The 22,951-nt window shown below is 47.6% G+C and overlaps 1 protein-coding gene across 3 annotated transcripts; it reads left to right on the top strand.

The window, feature by feature from the left end:
- The first annotated feature begins 1,806 nt into the window (after positions 1 to 1,806).
- Positions 1,807 to 20,566, top strand: TSPAN33 (tetraspanin 33). 3 transcript variants are annotated; one of them, XM_057550476.1, is made up of 9 exons: positions 2,072 to 2,155; positions 12,199 to 12,281; positions 14,841 to 14,898; positions 15,560 to 15,687; positions 16,007 to 16,081; positions 17,203 to 17,298; positions 18,618 to 18,746; positions 19,147 to 19,308; positions 19,518 to 20,566. In XM_057550476.1, exons 3-9 carry the CDS (start codon positions 14,850 to 14,852, stop codon positions 19,617 to 19,619), a joined length of 741 nt encoding a protein of 246 aa, XP_057406459.1. In that variant the 5' UTR covers positions 2,072 to 2,155; positions 12,199 to 12,281; positions 14,841 to 14,849; the 3' UTR covers positions 19,620 to 20,566. The 3 variants fall into 3 exon arrangements, with proteins under 3 accessions (XP_007177242.2, XP_007177241.2, XP_057406459.1); XM_007177180.2 differs by lacking the exon at positions 12,199 to 12,281 and having other exon boundaries at positions 1,807 to 2,155; positions 15,563 to 15,687; XM_007177179.2 differs by lacking the exon at positions 12,199 to 12,281 and having other exon boundaries at positions 1,808 to 2,155.
- The last annotated feature ends 2,385 nt before the right edge of the window (positions 20,567 to 22,951 follow it).

Below are 22,951 nucleotides of genomic sequence, written 5' to 3'. Positions count from 1 at the left end.
CAGTGTGCTTTTGCATCTCCAGGCTCCGGTTCACCTATTGTCCACCTGGACTACCCTTCCCCTCCATCTCTGCTATTCTAAATCTTATCCTCCCCTAATTTCACTTACCATGATATCTTTACTAACTCTCCACCAAATGTGTTATAGTTATTTGTGCAGTTATCATACTTCCTGACTGGACTGTAAATTCTGTTCAAATGATATACTGCTTTGAGTGAGCCCTTCTAGGTGCCAATCTGTGCTAAGTGACTTGCATGCATTATCTCATTTAATCCTCACATCAATGTTGTTAGGCTAGCACCCTCCACATTTAACATTAAAGACAATGAGGCTCAAGGAGATGAGGTAGTTTGACCAAGTCATGCAGCTGATGAGGTTGAAATCATTGTTTTAGTCCGTTCGGGCTATAACAAAAATGCCATAAACCTAGTAGCTAACAACAGAAATGTATTTCTCAACAGTTCTGAAGGCTGGGAAGTCGAAGATCAAGGCACCCACAGATTTAGTGTCTGGTGAGAACCCACTTCCTGGTTCATAGGCAGCTGTCTTTTCACTGTGTCTTCACAGGGCAGGCAGGGTGAGGGAGCTCTCTGGGGTCTCTTTTATAGGGGTACTAATGCCATTCATAAAGGCTCCATTCTTATGACTTATGCGTCTCCCAAAGGCTCCATCACCTAGGGGTTTAGGATTTCAATATATGAATTTGGGGAGAGAACCGATTCAAACATTCAGCCTACAGCATTCATGTTTGTGTCACGTAGGCAGCACAGTGTCCATCACCCGCACTGCTCTCGACCTGTGTGGGTCGGATAAGCGTGTTAAAAACTCTGTCTTCGGGCTTCCCTGGTGGCGCAGTGGTTGAGAATCTGCCTGCCAATGCAGGGGACACGGGTTCGAGCCCTGGTCTGGGAAGATCCCACATGCCACGGAGCAACTAGGCCCGTGAGCCACAATTACTGAGCCTGCGCGTCTGGAGCCTGTGCTCTGCAACAAGAGAGGCTGCGATAGTGAGAGGCCCGCGCACCGCAATGAAGAGTGGCCCCCGCTTGCCGCAACTAGAGAAAGCCCTCGGACAGAAATGAAGACCCAACACAGCCATAAATAAATAAATCAATAAAATTTAAAAAAAACAAAACAAAAACAAAAAAAAAACTCTGTCTTCATGTAGATCAAGACAAATAGGGAGGTGGGGACTGAAACAGTAATGAATTAGGATGGCAGGATTCTTGGTGATGTTTCCAAATTTCCACTATTGGGTTATAGTGGTTTTGAAATAAGCATTTAAAATAAATAGTTGCTAAACAGGATTGCAGCTACTCAAATATTCTCAATTGTTATGTGTAGGTTAGTTTTGCCTCTCTGATTTTATTGTCATTCCCCCCCCCCACACACACACCCAGGGATATGTCTATTCTCTTGCATTCCCACAGCTTTCAGCGCATTGCTCAACATACAGAGTACGTACTTGTTGATTTTAATGTATGTGTGTTTACATACGTGCACAGCAAATGGGTAGAGGAGGTGGGTGCGTGATGCAGTGTGCATTCCTCCTCATCCTTTTTCCCTTGAGTAGCTGCAGCCTGGATGCTTTCCTTCTTGGGGGAGGAGGTAGTACCGCTGACCCTTTAACAAGTTGTGCCTCACAGAACAGGTGTCTCCCCCGCCTCTTGGAAAAGAGGGACGGTTGGATACTTAGTGACATCAGAGACCGACTAATGAGAAATCAGGCTTCGGCAGACGAGCCAATGGAGGTCGAGGGCGGGCCCGGTTTCCTGGGAGCCCGGCGGGCCGGGCTAGTCCTCCAGCCACAGCGGAGTCTCTGCCGCTCGCGCTGCCCGCGGCAGCTCCCGCGACTCCCGGCGGCGCCAGTAGCGGCGCCGTTCCCCTGCCCGCGCTTCTCCCGGAGGCACGGCGTGGGCACCTCCCGCCGCAGCGCAGTTCCCCCGCCGCTCGGGCTCCGGCCGTGGCACGACTCATGCCTCCGGGCGCGGAGCGCTCAGGTGGGCCGGCCGCCGCGGGGAGATAGGCCCCCGGGGGCGGCGGCGGCTGGACCATGGCCCGGAGACCCGGGGCGCCGGCCGCCTACGGGGAGGACTTCTCCTTCGTCAGTCCGCTGGTGAAATACCTGCTCTTCTTCTTCAACATGCTCTTCTGGGTGAGGCTTGGGGGTCGTGGGGGCACCTGGGCTGCAGGGCACCCCCTGGAGGGTTGAGTGGGCTGCCCGCGCCGAGGAGAGGTCGTCCCCGGATGCCCGGTTCAAGGCGAACGTGGTGAGCGGCACTGCCGAGTTTTCTGAGAAGAGCGTACTTTGGGGTAATTTATCCTAAGCAGAGACACCACAGTGGCTCCTTGTCTGCAGAGCGTGTTGGGGTGGGGGAGATGCAGGGGATTCAGTGCAGACTTCTGGGTATTCTCCTCTCGGCATCGGATGAGGGTCTGTGTCAGGCCAAAAAGGTGGTTTTGAGCGGGAGGAGCGGGTTTTCCAGACCCACTGATACCTTCATGGTTAGGGGATTTTTCAGGCCTGGGGGCTGGGAGGCCCTCCTGGCAAAGAAAAAAGAGGAAGGAGGGAAACCCAAACCTTCTCTCTCCCTTACCTCAGAGAGAATGAGTTAAGGGGCTTTCACCTCTTCCTTTTGCAGGCCTCTGCTGCCCTTCCTCCCTCCAAAGGCTGAGAAAGGACAGGAAGGGCCTTCAGGTGCGGATGTCTTTCCCAGAACTGTCCCAAACTTTGCCCCCACCTTTCTCAGGACCAGGCTCCATCCCGGGGAGTTTGACAGTCTTCAGCTTCTTTAAATAGACCCTATGTTGGGCTGGAAGTCCAGGGGTCCTTTCAGAATCTTCTGCTTGGGGCTGGAAAAGTAGAAAAAATATTGGACCGGGACTGCCTAGATTCTCATCCCCACTCTGCCATTAATTGTTAACTTGACTAACATGGGCAATATGTCCACCTCTGTAGGCCTTAGTCTCCTCCTCCATAAAAATCCAGCATGATCAAGGATGCCACAAATACTCTGCTGGAGCTGAGAATGCAGCTGGACCAGATCATGAAATGCTAGCTCAATCCTGTTTCAGGTCTAGAGAGTCCCTGAGCCTCTCTGGGTTTGAGAACATTGGGAGATCCACCCCCTTTCCCCAATTTCTCTTCCAGCACCAACTACACCAGAGCTGCTGCTCTAAGAGCCTGTTATGCTTGCCCACCTCTGCCTGAGACCTACAGTTCAGACTTGCAGGAGGGAGGAGTCTAAAATACGTTTCCTAGGAGAGGGAGCAGACTAGGCAGCTAAGCCAGTTGCTGGAAAGGTTTCACAGGGGCCGTGGTGTGAACAGACACAAAGTACGTAAGTGCTAGCCCGTTGGGAAAAATGAGAGAAATCCCAGAGGGTGGTGATGACAGCTCATTCTCAGCCATTGTGCTGGGAAAAATGAAGTTTGAACTCCTAACAAATTCTCAGTTTTAGAACTGGAAAAAAATTGGAAGACATCTTGTCCAGTACTTGCATCTTATATATGAGAAAGCCAAAGCATAGAGATGTTGTTTTATCCTAGGTCCAACAGCTGGTTAGTGGACTTGATCTGGTGATTTTTTTTTCTACTGAACCACAGTGCCTCTAGGGGAAGTCCTTGGCCCAGATGGCTGCTACTGTGGCTGGGGTGTTAGCAGTATTAGTAGTTAACTAGTCAACACAAGTTTCATGGTGTAGGTTCTGTTTCAGCTGGAGGTCAGGCAAGAATGGAAGAAAATCTCACACTCTGCCAGGCTGGGGGATGTCCTAAGGGGAACCCCCCACCTAAAAGCAAGTTCCTGAGAACCCTCTTACATGCTCACTGAGTGTCCCAGGCCAATGCACGCCATCCTCAGAGCCAGCACTAGCATCCCAGGGACCTCAGGTCCTCACTCTAACTTCCTCTATCAACCAGGCCTCTGCTTGCGTCTTCTTTGGAGCCTTTGGCACTTCACCCTTATCTGTGCTCCCCAGCTACAACAGCTGGGTGCATCTGTTACACTTGTGTTCTCAGTAATTTTCCTGGACTTCCCCACTCTACCCCACCGGCCTTTTGCCAGATAAATGACTTTGGGAGGTCGCAGCAAGGGAGAGAATTGGCTCCTTAGACCCATTTATCTTGGTACAAATGCTTCATTCAAGGTCAGAGGACCTGGCTAACCAAGCTGGCACCATCCCAAATTAGAGGAGAGCCCCCTCTTGGCCCTACTTTAGACTCACAAGAAGTCGTTGGCACTAGAAATGGCACACTGAAGGACAAGGGGCCCAGTTTCTTTCTGGCGCCAACTTACTGTGTGACCCCAAGCCAATATATCTGTCTCTCTGTCCTTAAGCTTTCTCCTCTAAAGGAGAAATTTTTTTCTGCCTCTGTGAACTATTTAAAGATGAATGCATCACTTTGGGGACTGTTTTCTTCCTTCAAGAGCTGAGGCTAGATCTAAGGATGCATCTTTTTTGTGTCCCAGTATCCCTGGGACATTGACCTTCCCAGGGGACAATACTGTTTTGGCATTAGTGCCACTTCTCCCCCCAGGTCCAGAGCCGCAGAGTTCGTTCCACACAAGGCCAGCTGGAGATGAAGAGCTGCTTCCCCAGACCAGGGGTCATTTGTCTTCCCATCCCCCCTTTAGGGACTGGTTAGTGTGGTTTCTTTTTTGCAGGCTTCCACCATCCTAATCAAATTCCCCTCTTCTGCTCAGGAGGCACCTGAGTGCCATGGCTGGGACTGTCAGCCCACTCCTTTTCCAGACAGAGTGCATGTTCTGGCCAGGTGCCGGGGAGCTGTGTATGGGTGGTGTTTGTGTCTGGGCCTGGATCACCTTGGGATGGTAGCCAGCATTGTCTGGGCTCATACTCAGTGGTGGCAGTGGCTATCCCTGCTGCTTCTCTAGGAGCCCTGATCCTTGGGGCATTTGGTGTCTGACTCAGAAAGCTCCTGGCTCCTTTGGGACCAGGACCTAGTCCACCTGTTCATGTTTCAAATCTCACTTCCCCTTTTGCCCAGGAGTTCTGATTTTCTCCCCAGAATTGTGCTGCTGGGTTACTGATTGTTAGGATCCCATGGCTTGGAGAGTTGCCTCAAGATCACAGAAGTTGTATTTTAGTCTTTCAGTTAAGAAGTAGTTGACTTTCTTTTCCTCCCTGTATCGGACAGCTCTGTGCAGAGGGAAGAGAGTGGGCTCGTACATGCTTTATCATCTTGGGCGTATGTTGGCAGGAACATTATCAGTGCTGCCTACAGCAGCCATCTCCTTCCTTGCTGATCCTTTTCCCACCCTGGGCAGCAGTTGGGGTGGCTTTTGAGTCAGGCAAAGCCCAGAAGCTCAGATCTCCTGCCCCTGTGTCTCAGCTGAGGCTTCCTTAGTGGCGATGCCTCAGGGCTCCCATGGCACCTCGTACATATTTCGATTGTCAGATCTTTCTTTACCTGTGCTGCAATTATGTGTTTCTATTTTTCTCCCCCTCTAGACTTCAGGCTCCCGAGAATAGAGACTGCCTTATTCACTTCTGGATTCTCAGTGCCCAGCTGTGTTTGGCAGAGAGTGGGTACTTATTGAATGTTTATTGAATGGGGGATGAGAGAGCAGAGCCTACAGGGTGGAGGCATGATGCCCTTCCTCCCTCTCTCATGGACACTAGCCTTTCAGGATGCAGCACAACGTTAAGTCCTCCAGCATTCCTGGTTGGAATATTGTCCTGTGTTCTTTTCTGCAGTGGGCCTGGCACCCCTCCCTCAAGCCAGGTCAGAAAAAATGGCAGCCATCCCCTCCAGCATCTCCCTCAGGGCCTAATTACCACACACAGCACACGTGGACCCCCTTCCAGGTCTTCCCTAGGCTGATCCAGGCCTCTGGTGAGGTATCTTCTTCAACAAGTTCACTTGCCTGCCTAGGACCGCTATATTGGAGTCCCCAGGGCACTCAGGATGCCCCAAACCACCTGCAGCACTATCTGTTGTAACCTGGCTCAGAAGCCATGAGGAAATGATCAGGCATCAAGCCTGGCAAAAGCCCCTCCTGAGTGACAGGGTCCCTTATGCCCCCATCCCCCCACCACAAACACACACACACACACACACACAACTACTTAAATATGCTAGGAGGCAGAGCCCATTTCCTCCCCCATTTTTTCCCTCCTTTCCCTATAGACTAACCAGGCTGCAATAAATGAATTATAACATTATTTTTATATATATATATAAATTTATTTATTTATTTATTTATTTATTTATTTATTTATTTATTTATTTTTGGCTGCATTGGGTCTTTGTTGCTGTGCGCAGGCTTTCTCTAGTTGCAGCGAGCGGGTGCTACTCTTTGTTGCGGTGCGTGGGCTTCTCATTGCGGTGGCTTCTCTTGTTGTGGAGCATGGGCTCTAGGCGTGCAGACTTCAGTAGTTGTGGCTCGCAGGCTCAGTAGTTGTGGCTTGCGGGCTCTGGAGTGCAGGCTCAGTAGCTGTGGCGCACGGGCTTAGCTGGTCCGCAGCATGTGGGATCTTCCCAGACCAGGGCTCGAACCCGTGTCTCCTGCATTGGCAGGCGGATTCTTAACCACTGTGCCACCAGGGAAGTCGCTATCACATTATTTTTATAAAAACAATAACAACAACAACAACAATACCAAGAATGAAGACAAGAACCACACTCTTTGCTGTCAAGTCACATGCATGCCTTCTTAACTCCCCAGATAGCTCTGTTTGCCTTGGACCAAGTAGAAAATCATAAACTTCAAGCAGCCTTTAAAAAGAATAAAAGAAAAGCATCTCTTAGAGTCCGGATAGCAGGCTGTGTGTCAGGCTGGTAACTCCAGGCTGTGAGTTTGCGTGTTTATACTACTTTGAGCACTTGTGAACTTTCCTTCCTCGTTTATACCCTTGGAAAACCAAAACCAGCCATGGCCTAAGGAAGGAGCTAAAGGGTTGGCCCAGACATTGGAGAGGAAAGAGCCCTGTGGACTCCTCTACTCCAGCAGGACAATTCCATCCTATCCAGAGGGAGAAAGCCAAGAGCCAGTTTCACACGGATAGTTGCCACTTCAGAAACCCAGGAACAATGGTGGTGCCAGGATGACCACTGAAGGACCAGTGTGTGCAGATCCTGGGCAGTGAGAGAGGAGGCCCTACTTTAGGGCTAGCAGGATGTGATTTCTTTGACTTCATCCAGAAATAAGGATAGAAAGGACTGAGAAGCTGGAGGTACAGACCCCTCCCTCCCAATGTCCCTCTGGGAAGGGACAGTGTTTTGATTCCCATGCAGGGAATCACTCTACTCTCAGCTGTTCCCCACTGCCACCTTCAGAAGAAGAGGGTAAAAGATTTATTCCAAAGAAGAGGTGAGGACTCTGAGACACATCCACCCAGTTCATGCAGACTGGACTTTAGAACGTGGAAGGTGGACAGGCCGGGCTTTCTCTCGGTGGCTGGTGGGCCCTGGGTGGTGATGCCCCGTCTGCCCCTTTCAGGCGCCGTTCCAGGGACTTCCCTCTGGGTCCTGCAGGGCCCTCCTGATGCTGTTTTACTTCCCCCTGCCTGAGCCCCGCCCAGTCTGGAGATTACACGCTGCTCACCCAAGATAACTGCAGGCAGCTCCTTCCCACCTCACATGATGCCTGGAAGTGAATACACATGTCCTGGTAGGAGGCAGAGAGGGAGGCAGCCATGTGACCGAGGTCATAAGGCTCTGGAGCCATGTGGACCTACATTCCAGTCCCTCTTTAGCCACTCACTAACTGAGTGCGTTCTCCCAACATCAGTTCTATAAAGTGGAGATCCTAACACCCTCTTGGGGTTGTGGTCATAGTATACATACAGTGGTTAGTCCGGTGCCTGGCCCTTAGCACTCAACAAAAGGTAGCTGTTACCTCGTTGTTAGAATTGGCTCCTAGAAGTCACCTGTTGGGGATGGACTTGGAGAGCTAGGATGAGTGCTCCTCCTGACGAGTGGCAACTAGGTGGGGATTGAGTCTAGGTAAGGGCCAGCCTTGAGCCTGACTTCCTTCAGCCTTGAACACTCTTGCTCACATTCCTACTGTTAGCTAGAGGGAGATGACAATTAATGGCATCTTTATATTTTATAGTTTACAGAGAAGTTTCATATATATCATAGGAACAGAGACTCCACTGATGTCTTTAAGGACCTTCCCTAGGTCCACTCCTCAGAGCTTTTCACACCACATTGATCTTAAGGTACAATCCAGTGAAAATGGATTCCAACAGCTAATTTGCCTGTAATTATCGGCATTTGAGCATTAGAGACAGGAGAAGAACTCTTGTTCAGGACCTCAACTTGGGGCCCTATAACCACTTACCTCTTAGTACTGATGGCCGTGAAGTAGTGTCCTAGGGGCTAGAATAAGGGTTTTCCTCACATCAAATCATAACTGTCTTTTCCTGATTTACAGAAAAAAAGTCAAGATAACGGAAAGGCTTTTCTCCATTTTCTGTTTTCTCCCATCTTCTCTCCAAGACAACAACTGCTTCTCTGCCACCAAGTGCAAGCAGAAGGCAAAGGGAAGAGGACAAGTAGCAACAAACATTATAGAAAACTAGGAAACTATTTAGAGTATTGCCATATTATTTTATGAGATGCAGAGACATACGTCTAACAGCTGAATCATCTGTTAGTAAAATTGTTCCTTATTTCTATGATAGAAATTAGTATGTCATGCTTCCTCACATGACACATTGAGGAGGATACATTATCTGTGTAATATTCCTGTCAAAAATATGTCGTCTGAATCTAATTGGGAAGAAACAATCTGACATCCAAATTGAGGGACATTAAGCCAAACGACTGGCCTGGACTTACCAAAAAAATTTCAGTGTCAAAAGAAAAAATATCAGAACATGTGTTGGCAAGGATATGGAGAAATTGGAACCCCGTACATTGCTGGTGGGAATGTGGAATGGTGCAGCTGCTGTGAAAAAAGTTTGGCAGTTCCTTAAAAAATTAAACATAGAATTACCATATGACCTGGCAGTTCCACTCCTGGGTCTATACCCAAGAGAACTGAAAACAGGTATTCAAACAAAAACTTGTACATGGGGACTTCCCTAGTGGTCCAGTGGTTAAGACTCGGTGCTTTCACTACTGTGGGCCTGGGTTTGATCTCTGGTCGGGGAACTAAGATCCCACAAGCCTTGTGGTGTGGCCCAAAAAAAAAAAAAAAAAAAAAAACTTGTACATGGATATTCATAGCAACACTATTCACAATAGCCAAAAGGTAGAAACAACCCAAATGTCCATCAGTGGATGAATGGATAAACAAATTGGGTTCTATCCATACAATGGGATATTATTAGGCCATAAAACGTATTGAAGTACTCTTACATGCTACAACATGGATGAATCTTGAAAACATTATGCTAAGTGAAAGAAGGCAGACACAAAGAGCCACATATTATGTATTCCATTTATAGAAAATGTGCATAATAGGCAAAACCATAGAGACAGAAAGCAGATCTGTGGTTGCCAGGGGTTGGAGGAGTGGAGGGAATGGGAATGACCATTTAATGGGTACAGGGTTTATATTTGGGGTGATGAAAATGTCCTGGAACCTGATAGTGGTGGTGGTTGCATAGCAGTATGCATGTATTTAAGGCCACTGAACTGTACACTTTAAAATGAGTAATTTTGTGGTATATGTATTTTACCACGATTTTTTAAAAGTTGGTGTCTTGAAAAACCAAAAACAAAGAAAAGAAAAAAAGCTGTGAGACTGTTCCAGGCTAAAGGAGACTTGATCACTAAATGCATGATCCTTGACTGGATCCTGAACCAGAAAAAAGGGGGAAAAAAAACAGTTATAAAGGACATTATTGTGATAATTGGGGAAAGTTAAATATGACTGTAAATTAGATAGCAGTAGTAGCATATTAAAGCTTCAAAAAGAATCTGATATGTCAAGATCGTATAGTGTACACCAACAGAGCACTGTTAGTGCCTTGTCATCTGAACAGTTTTAAGATCCACTGCCATATGTTTTGGTGTAAGCAGAAATCACCCTGATTAAAGGTTGTAAAATTGCATGCAAGTGAATCCCAGTTTAAGAAAATATGATATTAAAAAGTGTGGATTTACAAGACTAACAAATTGAGGGTGACTATTTTTTAAATAGATTTCATTTTTTAGAACAGTGTTAGTTTTATAGAAACTTTTGAGAAGGTGGTACAGCGACTTCCCATATATCCCACATCCAGTGTCTCTTTTTATTAACATCTTACATGAGTATGATACATTTGTTACAATTAGTGGCATGATCATTAAGGTCCATACTTTATTCAGATTTCCTTAGTTTTTACTTAATGCCCTTTTTGTGTTCCAGGATCCCATCCAGGATATTGAATTTCATTCAGTTGTCATGTCTCCTTAGGTTTTTGTTGGCTGTGGCAGTTTCTCAGAATTTCCTTGTTTTTGATGACTTTGACAGTTTTCAGGAGTACTGGTCAGACATTTTGTAAAATGTCCCTCTATTGGAACTTGCCTGATGTTTTCTCATGGTTATACTGGGGTTATGGGTTTGGGGAAGGAGGAGCACAGAAGGGAAGTGCCATTTTCATCACCTAATCTCATGTATCAATGACCTCTGTTGATGTTGACCTTGATCACCTGGCTGAGGTAGTGAGGCTTCTCCACTGTAAAGTTAGTCTTTTCCCCCCTTTTCCATACTGTTCTCTTTGGAAGGAAGTTACTATGTGCCGCCCACACTTGGAAGTGGGGAGTTATGTATGCTCCACGTTCTTGACAGTGCACTACCTCCATAAAGTATCTGGGATTCTTCTGCGTGGGGGATTTGTCTTTTCTCCCTCATTTATTTATTTATTAAGTCATTTATATCAGTATGGACTCATGGGTATTTATTTTATATTTGGGGTAGCAATTCCATACTCTTTTATTTTGATGTCTCTTTGGCATAGCCACACGAATGTGGGGTTTTGTTTTTGTTTTTTGTTTGTTTTTGAGTATTTCCTTACCTTCTGGCACCACAAGATGCTCCAGACTTATCTATTTCCCACCCCAGTCCTAGGATCAGCCATTTCTCCAAGGAGCCCAGGGGATGGCTATTTTCTTTATAAGGTGATTACTCACCTTACATAAGGATAAAGGTACTGGTGCGTGCAAATTATTTTATATAATTTGATTGACAACTCTTCAAGAACATGCCTTTGGCTGGACTCAGCTATTTTAAAAACTGTCTAGCTTTTGAAAGTTTCCAGCGAGGCTTCATTCTAGCCAGAATATGAAAAGCTATTCTAGGAAGAGAAGTGTCTTTATCTCCATTCTCATCATGAAAGGAGATCATTGGTGATATTGTAGGGTGTCATAAGATTTTGTAGCAAAGACTGATATATTGTAGACAGTACCTGAGACTGGAAATGGGGTTTAGTCCAGATATTGCCACGGCACCCATGTGCATTTGGTCAAATATCACTTCCCTCTTTTGGCCTCATCTGTAAAAAAAAAGGTGAGTGGCTGAGTTCATATCTAAGCTTCTATTCAGCTCTAAAATGCTATGCTGTTAACAGCAGCAGCACTAACTTTGGAATGGCAGCAGCTTTGAGGAATTCAGGGTGGGAGATGTGGGCAGGAATAGAAGTGTGAAAGGGCAAGCTTGACTGCAGGATAAAGAGGCAGATCAATGACAGAAATGCAGAATTTTAGAGTTAGCTAGTGAGTTCCAGGTAAGCAGTATCATTAATGATCATATTCAATATTAATGATAATATTAATGTCTTAATCTTGCTTTTCACATAGCCAGCACCTACTGCTCTAGATCCCTGGCTGAGTGTGCTTTAGGCTTGTGGTTCTTGAACTTGACTGCATGTTGGAATCACCTGGTATGCATTCAGAAACACTGTTGCCTGGGTTCTAGTGCCAGAGATTCTGATATACTGGGTTTGGGGTGCAGCCTAGGCATCAGCAGTTTTTAAGTTCTCCTCCGTGCCCCCCATTCTAATGGCAGCCAAGGTTAAGAAGCACTGCATTAGGCTCTAGATGCTCTTGCCCCGTCCCAGGTAACGGATGCACCTCCTTAAGGGCAGGGACCACATCTTGCTCATCTTTGCAGTCCTCAGGGTATCTCCTACATAACAGCTGATGAATTGGATTTGGATAGTGTATGAGTTTCCTATTACTGCTGTAACAAATTGCCACAAACTTAACGGTTTAATATAACACAAATTAGTTTTCTCATAGTTCTGAAGGTCAGAAGTCCAAAACAGGTCTCACTGAGCAAAAATCAAGATGTCAGCAGGAATGGTTCCTTCTGGAGGCTCTAGGTAAGAATCTGTTTGCTTGCCTTCTCCAGCTCTTAGAGGCTGTTCACGTTCTTCAGCTTACGGCACACACTCCAAACTCTGCTTCTGTTGTCATACATATCTCCTCCTCTGACTCTGACCCTCTTGCCTCCCTCTTATAAGGTCCCTTGTGATTATATTGGGCCAACTGGGATAATCTCCCCAGTTGCAAGGTCCTTAACTTAATCACATTGGCAAAGCCCCTCTGGCTGTGTAAGGTTACATATTCACAGATTCTGGGAATTAAGAATGGACATCTTTGGGAGGACACTTTTCTACGTACCACAGATAGAGACGGAGCAACTGCTATAATTACAAGCCCACCCATGGAATTAAGTTACCCTGCGACACACGGCATCTCTTTACTTTTCCTTTCTTGTTTTAGCTGTGTTAGGATTTAATCAGAGACCGTCTTTGTGGAAAGTTATACACCTTAGTGAAAATTTAACATGTGACAAAACAGTGAGGAGCCTGGGAGCAACAGAAGTAAAGAGCAGATACATATTTTTTTTTTTTTTTTTTTATAAATTGCAAGCCTGGAAAGGCAATGAAAGGATTTTCTTTTTTATTTATTTATTTATTTATTTATTTATTTATTTATTTATTTATTTATTTATTTATTTTTGGCTCTGTTGGGTCTTCGGTTCGTGCGAGGGCTTTCTCCAGTTGCGGCAAGCGGAGGCCACTCTTCATCGCGGTGCAGGGACCGCTCTTCATCGCGGTGCGCGGGCCTTTCTCTATCGCGGCCCCTCCCGTTGCGGGGCACAGGCTCCAGAGGCGCAGGCTCAGCAATTGTGGCTCACGGGCCCAGCTGCTCCGTGGCATGTGGGATCTTCCCAGACCAGGGCTCGAACCCGTGTCCCCTGCATTAGCAGGCAGATTCTCAACCACTGCGCCACCAGGGAAGCCCCAGATACATATTTTTTAATGATTCAGTAAAGTGATATTCAGAACCGTAATTGGCTGTGGTGAGTTTTAAAGGGCAGACAGAGATGCCCGATCACTCTGGCAAAGGGCTTGTGCTTCCAGGCCTGTGGGGTAACCAGGATCTCGGTTGTGTGGTTTCCTTGCCTCCCACCAACTCCCCCTTGCTCCCTGAGCCTGGCTGTGCTGTGGGACAAGAAGCCAGCTGGCACCTGCAGCCCCTCACACAGCTCTCTCTGCAAGCAGCTCCCTCTCTCCTGGACAAAGAGTGTGAGGGCCAGCACATCACACATCTGGCCCCGAGTCAGAGGCGGCGTCAAATGATTGGGGACCAAGGAGAAGGGGCTGTGTGTACAAGCCGAGAAGAGTCCTGAAAGGCGCGGTTTTAGACAAGGGTTTCCCATTTCCTGCTGAATGCACCAGCCGGTAGAGTTTCCCAAGGAAAATGTCTCTCTACTGAGGGGCTAGTCTGACCCTATTACCTGCTATAGGTGCTCAATTCCCTTCTCCCACCAAAGCCCCAAGATGGTTTCTTCTCAGCTGGTCTCTGTCTTGCAGGACAGTGGAGTGCAGCCAGCCCTCTCCTTCACCACTGGGTTGGTCAAGTCCCTGCTGCTGAGAACTCCCTCCAGCCAGAGCTTGGCCCCCGCTATTGCCATGGTGACAGCCAGCTGCTTCTTAGCACCAGCCTGGGAACTGGGCACAAAGGAAGGGTGGCCGAAGGATGTGCACACTGGGCCACGCTGCACTCCTGGAGGCATAGGGCCGGGCATAGAGAAGGCCCCTTTAGGGAGCGCTGGTGGTCTTGGATGGGTTTGTTCTCTCAGAGAGAAGCCAGGAAGTTTGAAAGGTCTAAACTTCTCTGTTCCACACTGAATCAGGGTTTAAAAAGATTCCTTTGCAAGGTAGTTCTGCTATTTTACACCCACGCATTCATGTGCAAGCATTCTTTCACACTGGTTTGTACTTTCATTCTTGCATTTGACACCATATTGACCTCCAAGAGGGTTAGAGACCTGGGAGCATCTACTCAGGCCTGCTTCAGCTTTAAGACCTCCCCTATGGTGTAGCTGGATTCAAATTCAGAACTTCACAGTTTCTATGTGACCCTGGGCAAGTTAATCCTTAGCAATGATAGATAATATTTATTATCAGGCATTGTGTTAAATGCTTTCCATGCATTCTTCTATTTCATTTTCACAGTAATCTTATTAAACGTAGTTGTTTTAAATTACCATCTTCAGATACAGAAACTGAGGCTCAGAGAGTTGTCCAACACAGACCCAGGTTCAACTCACTCCGAAGCTCATGTTTTTAACTGCTATTCTGTTTTAACCTTGCATTGCCTTAATTTCCTCATCTGTAAAATGGGGATAATAGCTGCCTCACAAGATAACCGTGTTGTGAGGATTAAATGAGATAATCTTGGTATAAGCTTTTCATGGAGGTAAAGCACTGACAGATTTTATCAATAGTATCGCCAGGGAGGAAAAAGATGCTCATTTCTGGGTCCAGGAAGAGTCGTCCTCCTCCTACTCTGCTTTAAGGTTACTCACGGCTATCAGGGCTCCCTGATTTCCAAAACCTCAGAGTGTGGCTCCTTCCCTGTCTGCACAGGTGATTTCCATGGTGATGGTTGCCGTGGGAGTCTACGCTCGGCTGATGAAGCATGCAGGTGAGCTGTAGGTCCCCGTCCATCTCCCCACGACTCTTCTCTGCCTCTTTCAGCCCTGGCCTTTCAGCTCTCCTTCCCACATAAGCTATGGAGCTAGAGGGGGCAGCCACCCTCTAGCCAAATCCTAGAGGCTTACTCCATCAGGCCATCCAAGCCAGTTCACCTGGATTTCCCTGAGCTCCCACGAGTCTTCTGAGATCTGCCTGCATTTTAGGCTTAGGAAGTGTCTAGGGAAGAAGGTAGGCTTCTGGGTGCAAAGAGTAACCAGGGGCTGTAGCCCTTCCTTCGCTCTGTTCCGGAGTTAACTCAACCTCCATTCCTATTCCTCTGCACAAAGTCTCCAGGAAACGGAATCTGCAAAGCCAATGAGCCTAATGCCATTCTAATTCTTTTCTGGAGCGAAAGTGGTCCCTCCTCTGTTAAGCCTGGGAATGAAGGCCCTTACTTTTTGTTAGTTTCTCAAATTAAACACCACAAACCCTTCTGGGCCCTTTGTGTTCTCCCCATGGGAGGGCAGTACTGCTTCCTGTAACCTTCCCCCAGCCACACTGGAGAATCCCCCACCAGGGGAAGAGGACAGTTTTGGGGGCACCCCACCCCCTCCCTGGTACCCCCCTCAGTCGGCACCAGACTCAGACTGAGAGGCAGCCCCCTCCCCCAGAAGCAGCGCTGGCCTGCCTGGCCGTGGACCCTGCCATCCTGCTGATTGTGGTGGGCGTCCTCATGTTCCTGCTCACCTTCTGCGGCTGCATCGGCTCTCTCCGGGAGAACATCTGCCTCCTGCAGACAGTGAGTAGTCAGGGGCGCCCCCAGAAATGCCCTGGCCGCCTCCTCCACGTGCCTCTCATTCCTGAAACCTTTCAGTTTCCTTTGTCCCTCTCTGCCCCCAAGGCCTGTGCTGTCGACTCCTCACTGTAGAGCTCAGCCCAGATGACCCAGCACAGGGTGACCACCCCCAGGACAGCGTCCCAGAGGCAGCTGCCTTTACTGTGTGTGGGGCACCTAGGAGGAAGTGCCCCGTGGCCCCCCAGTACTCGCCATGGCCCTGGAAAGAACTACCGCCCAGCATGGTAACAGACTGTCTCCCTTTTCCACCTGTTCCCCACAGTCCTCCCTCTGTCTCACCATCGTGTTCCTGCTACAGCTGGCAGCCGGGGTCCTGGGCTTCGTCTTCTCAGACAAGGTAACACTGGGAGTCACAGGGCCTCCTCAGATGTGAACCAGAGGGAGGAAGGGAAGGTTCCTGCCCGTGCTTAGCCTGACTAATTAACCACAGTGGTCCTTGCCCTGAGAAGCATTGGCCTCTGAAAGATTATCCTTAGGGATGAATGAATGGCCTTTAAAGTTGCCATATTTAAAGAGGATTTCAAGATTGTAAGGTGTTTTCCTCTGATAGTCTGAGAGGCCAACAGGGAAGTAAATTCTATGAACCAAAAGTTAAAATAGTCTGTAAACTTTAATGGCAAATGATTGAGTAAAATTCACTTATCAAGTGGACCACAGACAACGTGAACAGCCTTTTATTTCTTTTAAAAATTATTTATTGGGCTAAACAAAAGTAAGAAAAGGGGGAAGTAAACAACACTTTGAACAGCTCTTACCATATCTGGAAGTGGTCTGCCATTCAGTGACAGCCCTTTTAATTAAGAACCAGAATTTCTTTCCCAAAGGGCAAATGATTAGCAGGGGCAGAATATAGGACTATGGATAGGAAACTTTGAGAAAAGTAATGAAGCAGGAAGGAAGAGACCATGGTAGAACTATGAATTTGAGAGCCACTGAGTTAATTCAGAATGTCCTAGTCCTTCGGGCTTAGTAAAATCCTAATATGATACAGATCTGTTTTGAGTCTAAAGAGATGCAATTCTCTTATGTCCACTAGAGGTCAGTGCCTCAGCTCAGTAAGTCCTTTTCTACTAAATACTGCCCCCATCCCCGCCCCCGGACACACACACACACACACACACACACACACACACACACACACACTAGTTTCGCTGCTTTGCATCAGTCAACAAGTATTTTGTGTAATAGTATTCAGAGATAGATAAATATTGGATTATCTTGAAATGTGGCTCTGAGAAGAGGCAACAGCAGGACCAGCATTTTTCTTGCCCACAGGTACCTGAGGGCCCAGGGATGCACAGCCTTCGGAATTGGCCATCTTCCATCACTAGGACTTGGTTCTGATTTCAAGGCTGACTTAAATAAAGAAGGATGACCACGGTCTATTGCTATTTCTGCAGGGAGGAGCAGGTTAGGGGTTAGTCCTGTGTTCTGATTCCCTCCTCGTGTTTCTGGCAGGCACGGGGGAAAGTGAGTGAGATCATCAATAATGCCATTGTGCACTACCGAGATGACTTGGACCTGCAGAACCTCATTGATTTTGGCCAGAAGAAGGTATGGGCTAAGAGGGGGGGGTCATCTAGTGGTCCGGGAAGCTGTGGGCAAAAGTTAATGCCATCCCAAGAGACACCTCACCCTCATCACCTGCCAGGTAATGGATTCTGGGAAGGGGTCTGGCAAAAAAAACACACATAGCTTTAAAAGTACTTTTAAGGGCAAAGAACAGTATATATAGTAATCTACCAATTGTGTAAAAAGAGACAGGAAAATATGTATTCATGTTTGCAAAAGGAATCTGGAAGGATATGAAGGAAACCATTATAAGTGGTTACTTATAGTGGGAGGGGGAACTGGGCAGATTTTTTAATATTACCAATTCAAAAGTCAGATTTTTTCAATTGTGGTAAAATATACATAATATCAAATTTATCATTTTTAGGTGTACAGATCTGTAGCACTAAGTACATTCACATTGTTGTACAACCATCATCACCGTCCATCTCCAAAACTTTCTTCCCAAACTGAAACTCTGTACCCCATTAAACACTAACTCTCCATTTTCCCCCTCCCCCTAGCTCCTGGCAACCACCGTTCTATGTTCTATCTCTATGAATTTCTGTCTCTATGAATACTGTTATTTGTCCTTTTGTGACTGGCTTGTTTCACTTAGCATGTCTTCAGGATTCATCCATGTTGTGGGATATGCCAAAACTCCTTCCTTTATAAGGCTGAATGATATTCCATCATATGTATATACCGCACTTTGTTGATTCATTTATCTTTTGATGCACACTTGGGTCACTTCTACCTTTTGCCTATTGTAAATAATGCTGCTATGAGTCAGAACTTAAATTTGAAACAAAAGTGCTTTTGAGACCAGTGCTGAGTTCCCCTTCGCTTGGTGCAACGCTCTTGACTTGGATCCTGTTTGCTTTCATGGTGTAATTATGGGCCCACAATATTGAAGAGCCTCCTCCTGTGCTTTCTCTATATTAAGGCAAATGTTTGTAGCACTGATCCTTTATTTCAGCCAGTATTTTTGGAACATATACTTTTGCCAAGCTCTATGCTATACAGGACTGCAAAACCAGAAACTGCCCTCAAGGAGCTCATAGTTGAGTGTGTAAAACAAAATATATATACAACAAGTTATAACAAGACATATAAAATGATAGAAATTAAGAAGAGAAAACTTCTTCAGGGGAAGGTCACTGAGAAGCTTGAGCTCCAGGTTCCAGGTTGTGTTTCAACACAACGTGAACTTGCAAGTGCAAGCTTGCCATAGACTTTTGGTTGCTCTGAGAGTTCCCCTTGTCACCTCAGTGTGGGGATGGGGGTGGTAATTTTAACCCCTGTGGTGGGCTTTGTTGCAGTTCGGCTGCTGTGGAGGGATTTCCTACAAGGACTGGTCCCTGAACATGTACTTTAACTGTTCAGAAGACAACCCCAGCCGTGAGCGCTGCTCTGTGCCTTACTCCTGTTGCTTGCCTACCCCCAACCAGGTGAGCACATATCCCACCTCATTTCCTCCTGCAGTGATCTGAGTTACTTTCTGATTAGGGCAGCTGCTATTGGGAATCTCCATCCCCTGGTTTAGCCAGTCAATTTTGTAGGACAGCTGTCAGATGTTTTTCTTCACTCCAATCTGATGGCTCTGTTATCTTGCACTCCTGTAGCCCACTTGGGGGTTCAGAAGGCACAGGTCTCTAAGGCAAGGAGAACTGGACTCAGACGTCTCAGAGGAAGGGAAGTCTGCATTTAGCAACTTCCAACGTAGCATCCTCCACATATATTCTCTAACAATTTAGGAGTTTAGGAAGGGTGGGAAGCCCATCAGCTAGGGCCCCAAAGAAAAAGTTATTGGAATGGAAGTCCCACTTGGCTTTTCAACTCTTTCCCCAGGCAGTGATCAACACCATGTGTGGCCAAGGTATGCAGGCCCTTGACTACTTGGAAGCTAGTAAAGTCATCTACACCAATGGCTGTATTGACAGACTGGTCAACTGGATACACAGCAACCTCTTCGTACTTGGTGGTGTGGCACTGGGCCTGGCCATCCCCCAGGTAACTTACCCTGTAAAACTGTGGTCCCACAATTCTGTAAAGACTCCTTTGTTTGGGGGAGGGCACCTGGGGCTCAGCTAGGGTGTCAGGCACTAACGTTGCTGAAGGGTAGGAGATGTGATGGTGCCGACTGCACTGGGAAAATTGAGTTAGAGAAAACAAAGGCATCACTCATTGCTGGGGACCCAATTCCTTCTCACCTTTCCCAGCTGGTGGGAATCCTGCTGTCCATGATCCTCGTGAGTCAGATCAAAGATCAGATCAAACTACAGCTCTACAACCAGCAGCACCGGGCTGACCCATGGTACTGAGAATCCATCCTGCACCTCCTCGTTAGGGCAACAGGCGAGCCTCATCAACCAACGGCAGTGGTTACAGCTCTCAGCACCACATGGAGACTTGGGTTCCATGCCCACAAGCGACGGCCCAGTGGGAAGAAGCAAACTCCAGACGCCAGAAGGCAGGGTACACGGGTGGCTCAAGTCTGGGAAGGACGTGCCTCCTCTCCCCATCCTAGCTCTCAGCATTGTCATTTTGTATTCTTTCTACCCTCCACCATTTGGGTTTCTGTTCTTGTTTTGTCTGAGCAGATGCTTGAGCAGCAGCAGTGGCACAGAGTTGTGGGGGCAACAGGCTTTCCACCGAAGCACTGCAACTGACAGACCTGCTGGGGCCGCCGCTGAGCTTGCCGCACATACTCGCATTCTGGCTGTTGCCAGCGCGCCCTGCCTGGAGTCCGGTTGGCATGATACCGGCTCCAGAAGGGAAGGGAGTGGAGCAGGCAGTGAGCGTGGGGGTCGGCTGGGGACAGTCGTATGTGCTGGGGAGGAGTGGAAGACCATGTGTTTACTAACTGCCTGTGCTGCCATCCTCCCAGGTAGTCAGAGTGAGCTACATCCTGCTCCTCCCTCATTTCCATGGAAACGTGGCAGCAACTGCAAGGGGTACAACAAGCAGCCAAATTCACCCCGTCTCCCCTCCTTTAAAAAATGTCTGGAACCATGGTCTCTATCTTCTGCAGCCAGCAGAGGTGGGACTGAGCCATACATCCCCTTGAACTCCACCCCTGTATGGCCCTCGCTCTCCAGTAAGTGGGTTTCTTTTTTTTAACCTTGGCAGTGTGCAGAGAACGAGAGGTAACACCCCCCCGCCCCCCATTCCTCTGCACCAGAGCTCAGTATTTCTACAGTGTAAGCAGGGATCTTGCTGGGGCTGGGGGAGCCAGAAATGGCAATAAAAGTTTGTTGACCTGGGCTAACCTGGACTCCATGAATTTTCCATTCTGGCAACTGGGAAGGGAGGGGTAGAAGGGCCCGGCCGGTGGGCCCTCCCTCCAAGAGGGGACTGGACACTCTCCTAAACGCTACCGTACTTCCCCGGCCCCACCACTCACCCCAGCTCCTTCTAGCAGATGCACCATTCCCCTCCCACAACCCCGCTCCCTCCAGTCTAAATTCAAGAGATTCCCCATTCGCATTTGGGAACGGCATAATTTTATCCCCAAACCTGACGTTAATTTTTTTTCCTAACTAAAATAATTTGCTACCCAAAACTTTCCGGATGGGTTAGGGAAGGATACGTCTGTAAATCACGGTGTAGCCCTCTCGCCGGGAAGGGAGGGGGGAGGAGTGAGGAGGAGGAAGGCCATCTCTTCACTCCCAGTCTAGACCCTCTAGCCCTCTCCTCCATCTTTATCTGAAAGAGCTGGGTACCGCGGCCCATCTTGCTTTAGTGAAGATCCAGGAAAAAAATTTACAGCCGTGCGCAGGGCTTCCTCGCGCGAAGAAGAGCGGGCGAGCGCCGAGAGCAGGGAGGCCCGGCTGGCGCGTCGCGGGGCGGGGCCGGGGCGGGGCCCCGTGGCGCCGTGGGTGGTCCCCACCCCCGCGGCGGCTGGCCCGCGCCTCCCCCACCCCGCCCGCGAGGAGGGGCAGGGCTGCGTGACCCCACTTCCCGGTGAGTGTTCCCCCACGTCTCCTAACCTAGCTCTGCAGTCGGGAAGCTCAGACTAGGGCCTTGGCCTGGCCGGGGAAAGATGGGAGAAGCCCTACCGCGCTGGGCAGAGCCTAGAGTTCTCTCCCCGCCCCCAGTTTCCCCTAAACCAGCCTTCTGCTCCTGGGAGGGCGCCTTTCCAGCAGCCGCCTGGGGCCCCAGCCAATGTTTAGCTCCAGCTAGTAACAGAACGGAAAGAAAAAATAAAATCTTTTTTTAAAAAAAGTAAGAGCCTTTTATTCTGGGAGAGGAGTAAAAAAGCGCGCTTTCTTAGTGCCAGAGAGTGGCATTTTATGCTCCTTCATTTGGTGATGCGGACCAGGAACTCGGTGTTAGGGAGCTGGGGTGATGCACCTTCCCGGTTCACCGATTTTGAGGAGCTTACCCGGTAGGGGGCTGTTTAAGCCCTTTTGGAGGAAAAGACCAGGAACGTTAGTCTGCAGAACCAGGATTCAAATCCAGATTTTTTGAACTCCAAACTACACTTTTACTTAAGTCTCTACTGTCTCTCACTATCTAGCCTTCTGGGCTTGTATTGATACAAAAGGAGTCGGGAATTTCCCACCAAGTCCCAGGCCTTAAAAGACCCTGAGCTTTAAATGTTCAGGAGCTTATAGTGCAGTTCAATGTTTTTACCTAGATTCGTTTCTCAGTGTCTTTTTAGCTTTCTTTCTCTTTGGCCTGATGCTGGGAGAGAAAATGCCCAGTTTTTTAAAGGTTTCTCAACATTATTTCACGTTTCAATTTAATTTGCTCCCTGAATTTCTATCAGTTTAAAAACCCTAGTCTCAACATGTGGGGTTAACACCAGTATCTTAGAACAGCTATCAAATCTAGGCCTCAAAGGTGGGTGAGTGGAAGAAGATTCTTGGGGCAGTGGAGATCAGTCTGGATGAGCAGAAGTGGACAGAAAGGGCCTGAAGGAGGGTGAGAATTTGTCTGGCATGACATGGCAAGAAAGGTACCCCTACGGTCTGTGGGCCTCAAACCCTACAATTTAAACAAGGACTTGAGTCCAGGAGTGCAAATTTTGCAGAATGTTAAATGAAATTCTAATTTCCTCTGTATTTGTTTTCTATTGCTGATGTAACAAATTACCATAAACTGGGTGGCTTAATTCAACACAAATTTGTTATTTTACAGTTTTGGAGGTCAGAAATCTGAAATGGGTCTCACTGAGCTAAAACCAAGGTGTGAGCAGGGCTAAATTTCTTCTGGGGGCTCTAGAGAATCCACTTTCCAGCTTCTAGAGGCCACTTGCGTTCCTTGGTGCCTGGCCCCTCTTTCCATCTTTAGAGCACATAACTCCAGCCTCTGCTTCTGTGGTCACATCTCCTTTTTCTCTGACTTTGACTCTCCTATATCTCTCCTATAGGACTCTTGTGATTAATTTGGGCCCACCTAGGTTATCCAGATTATCTGCCATTTTAAGATTCATTTTTTTTTAATTTTTAACTTTTTATTTTATATTGAAGTATTGTTGATTAACAATATTGTGTTAGTTTCAGGTGTACAACAAAATTATTCAGTTATACATATACATTTATCTGTTCTTTTTCAAATTCTTTTTAATTTAACCATATCTATAAAGTCCCTTTTACCATGTAAGGTATATACACAGAAGTTCTGGGATTAGGACATAGACATTTTGGGG

The sequence above is a fragment of the Balaenoptera acutorostrata genome, chromosome 7 (genome assembly GCF_949987535.1).
Source record: "Balaenoptera acutorostrata chromosome 7, mBalAcu1.1, whole genome shotgun sequence".
Lineage (NCBI taxonomy): Eukaryota > Metazoa > Chordata > Mammalia > Artiodactyla > Balaenopteridae > Balaenoptera > Balaenoptera acutorostrata.
This window is presented reverse-complemented; position numbering and strand designations above follow the sequence as displayed.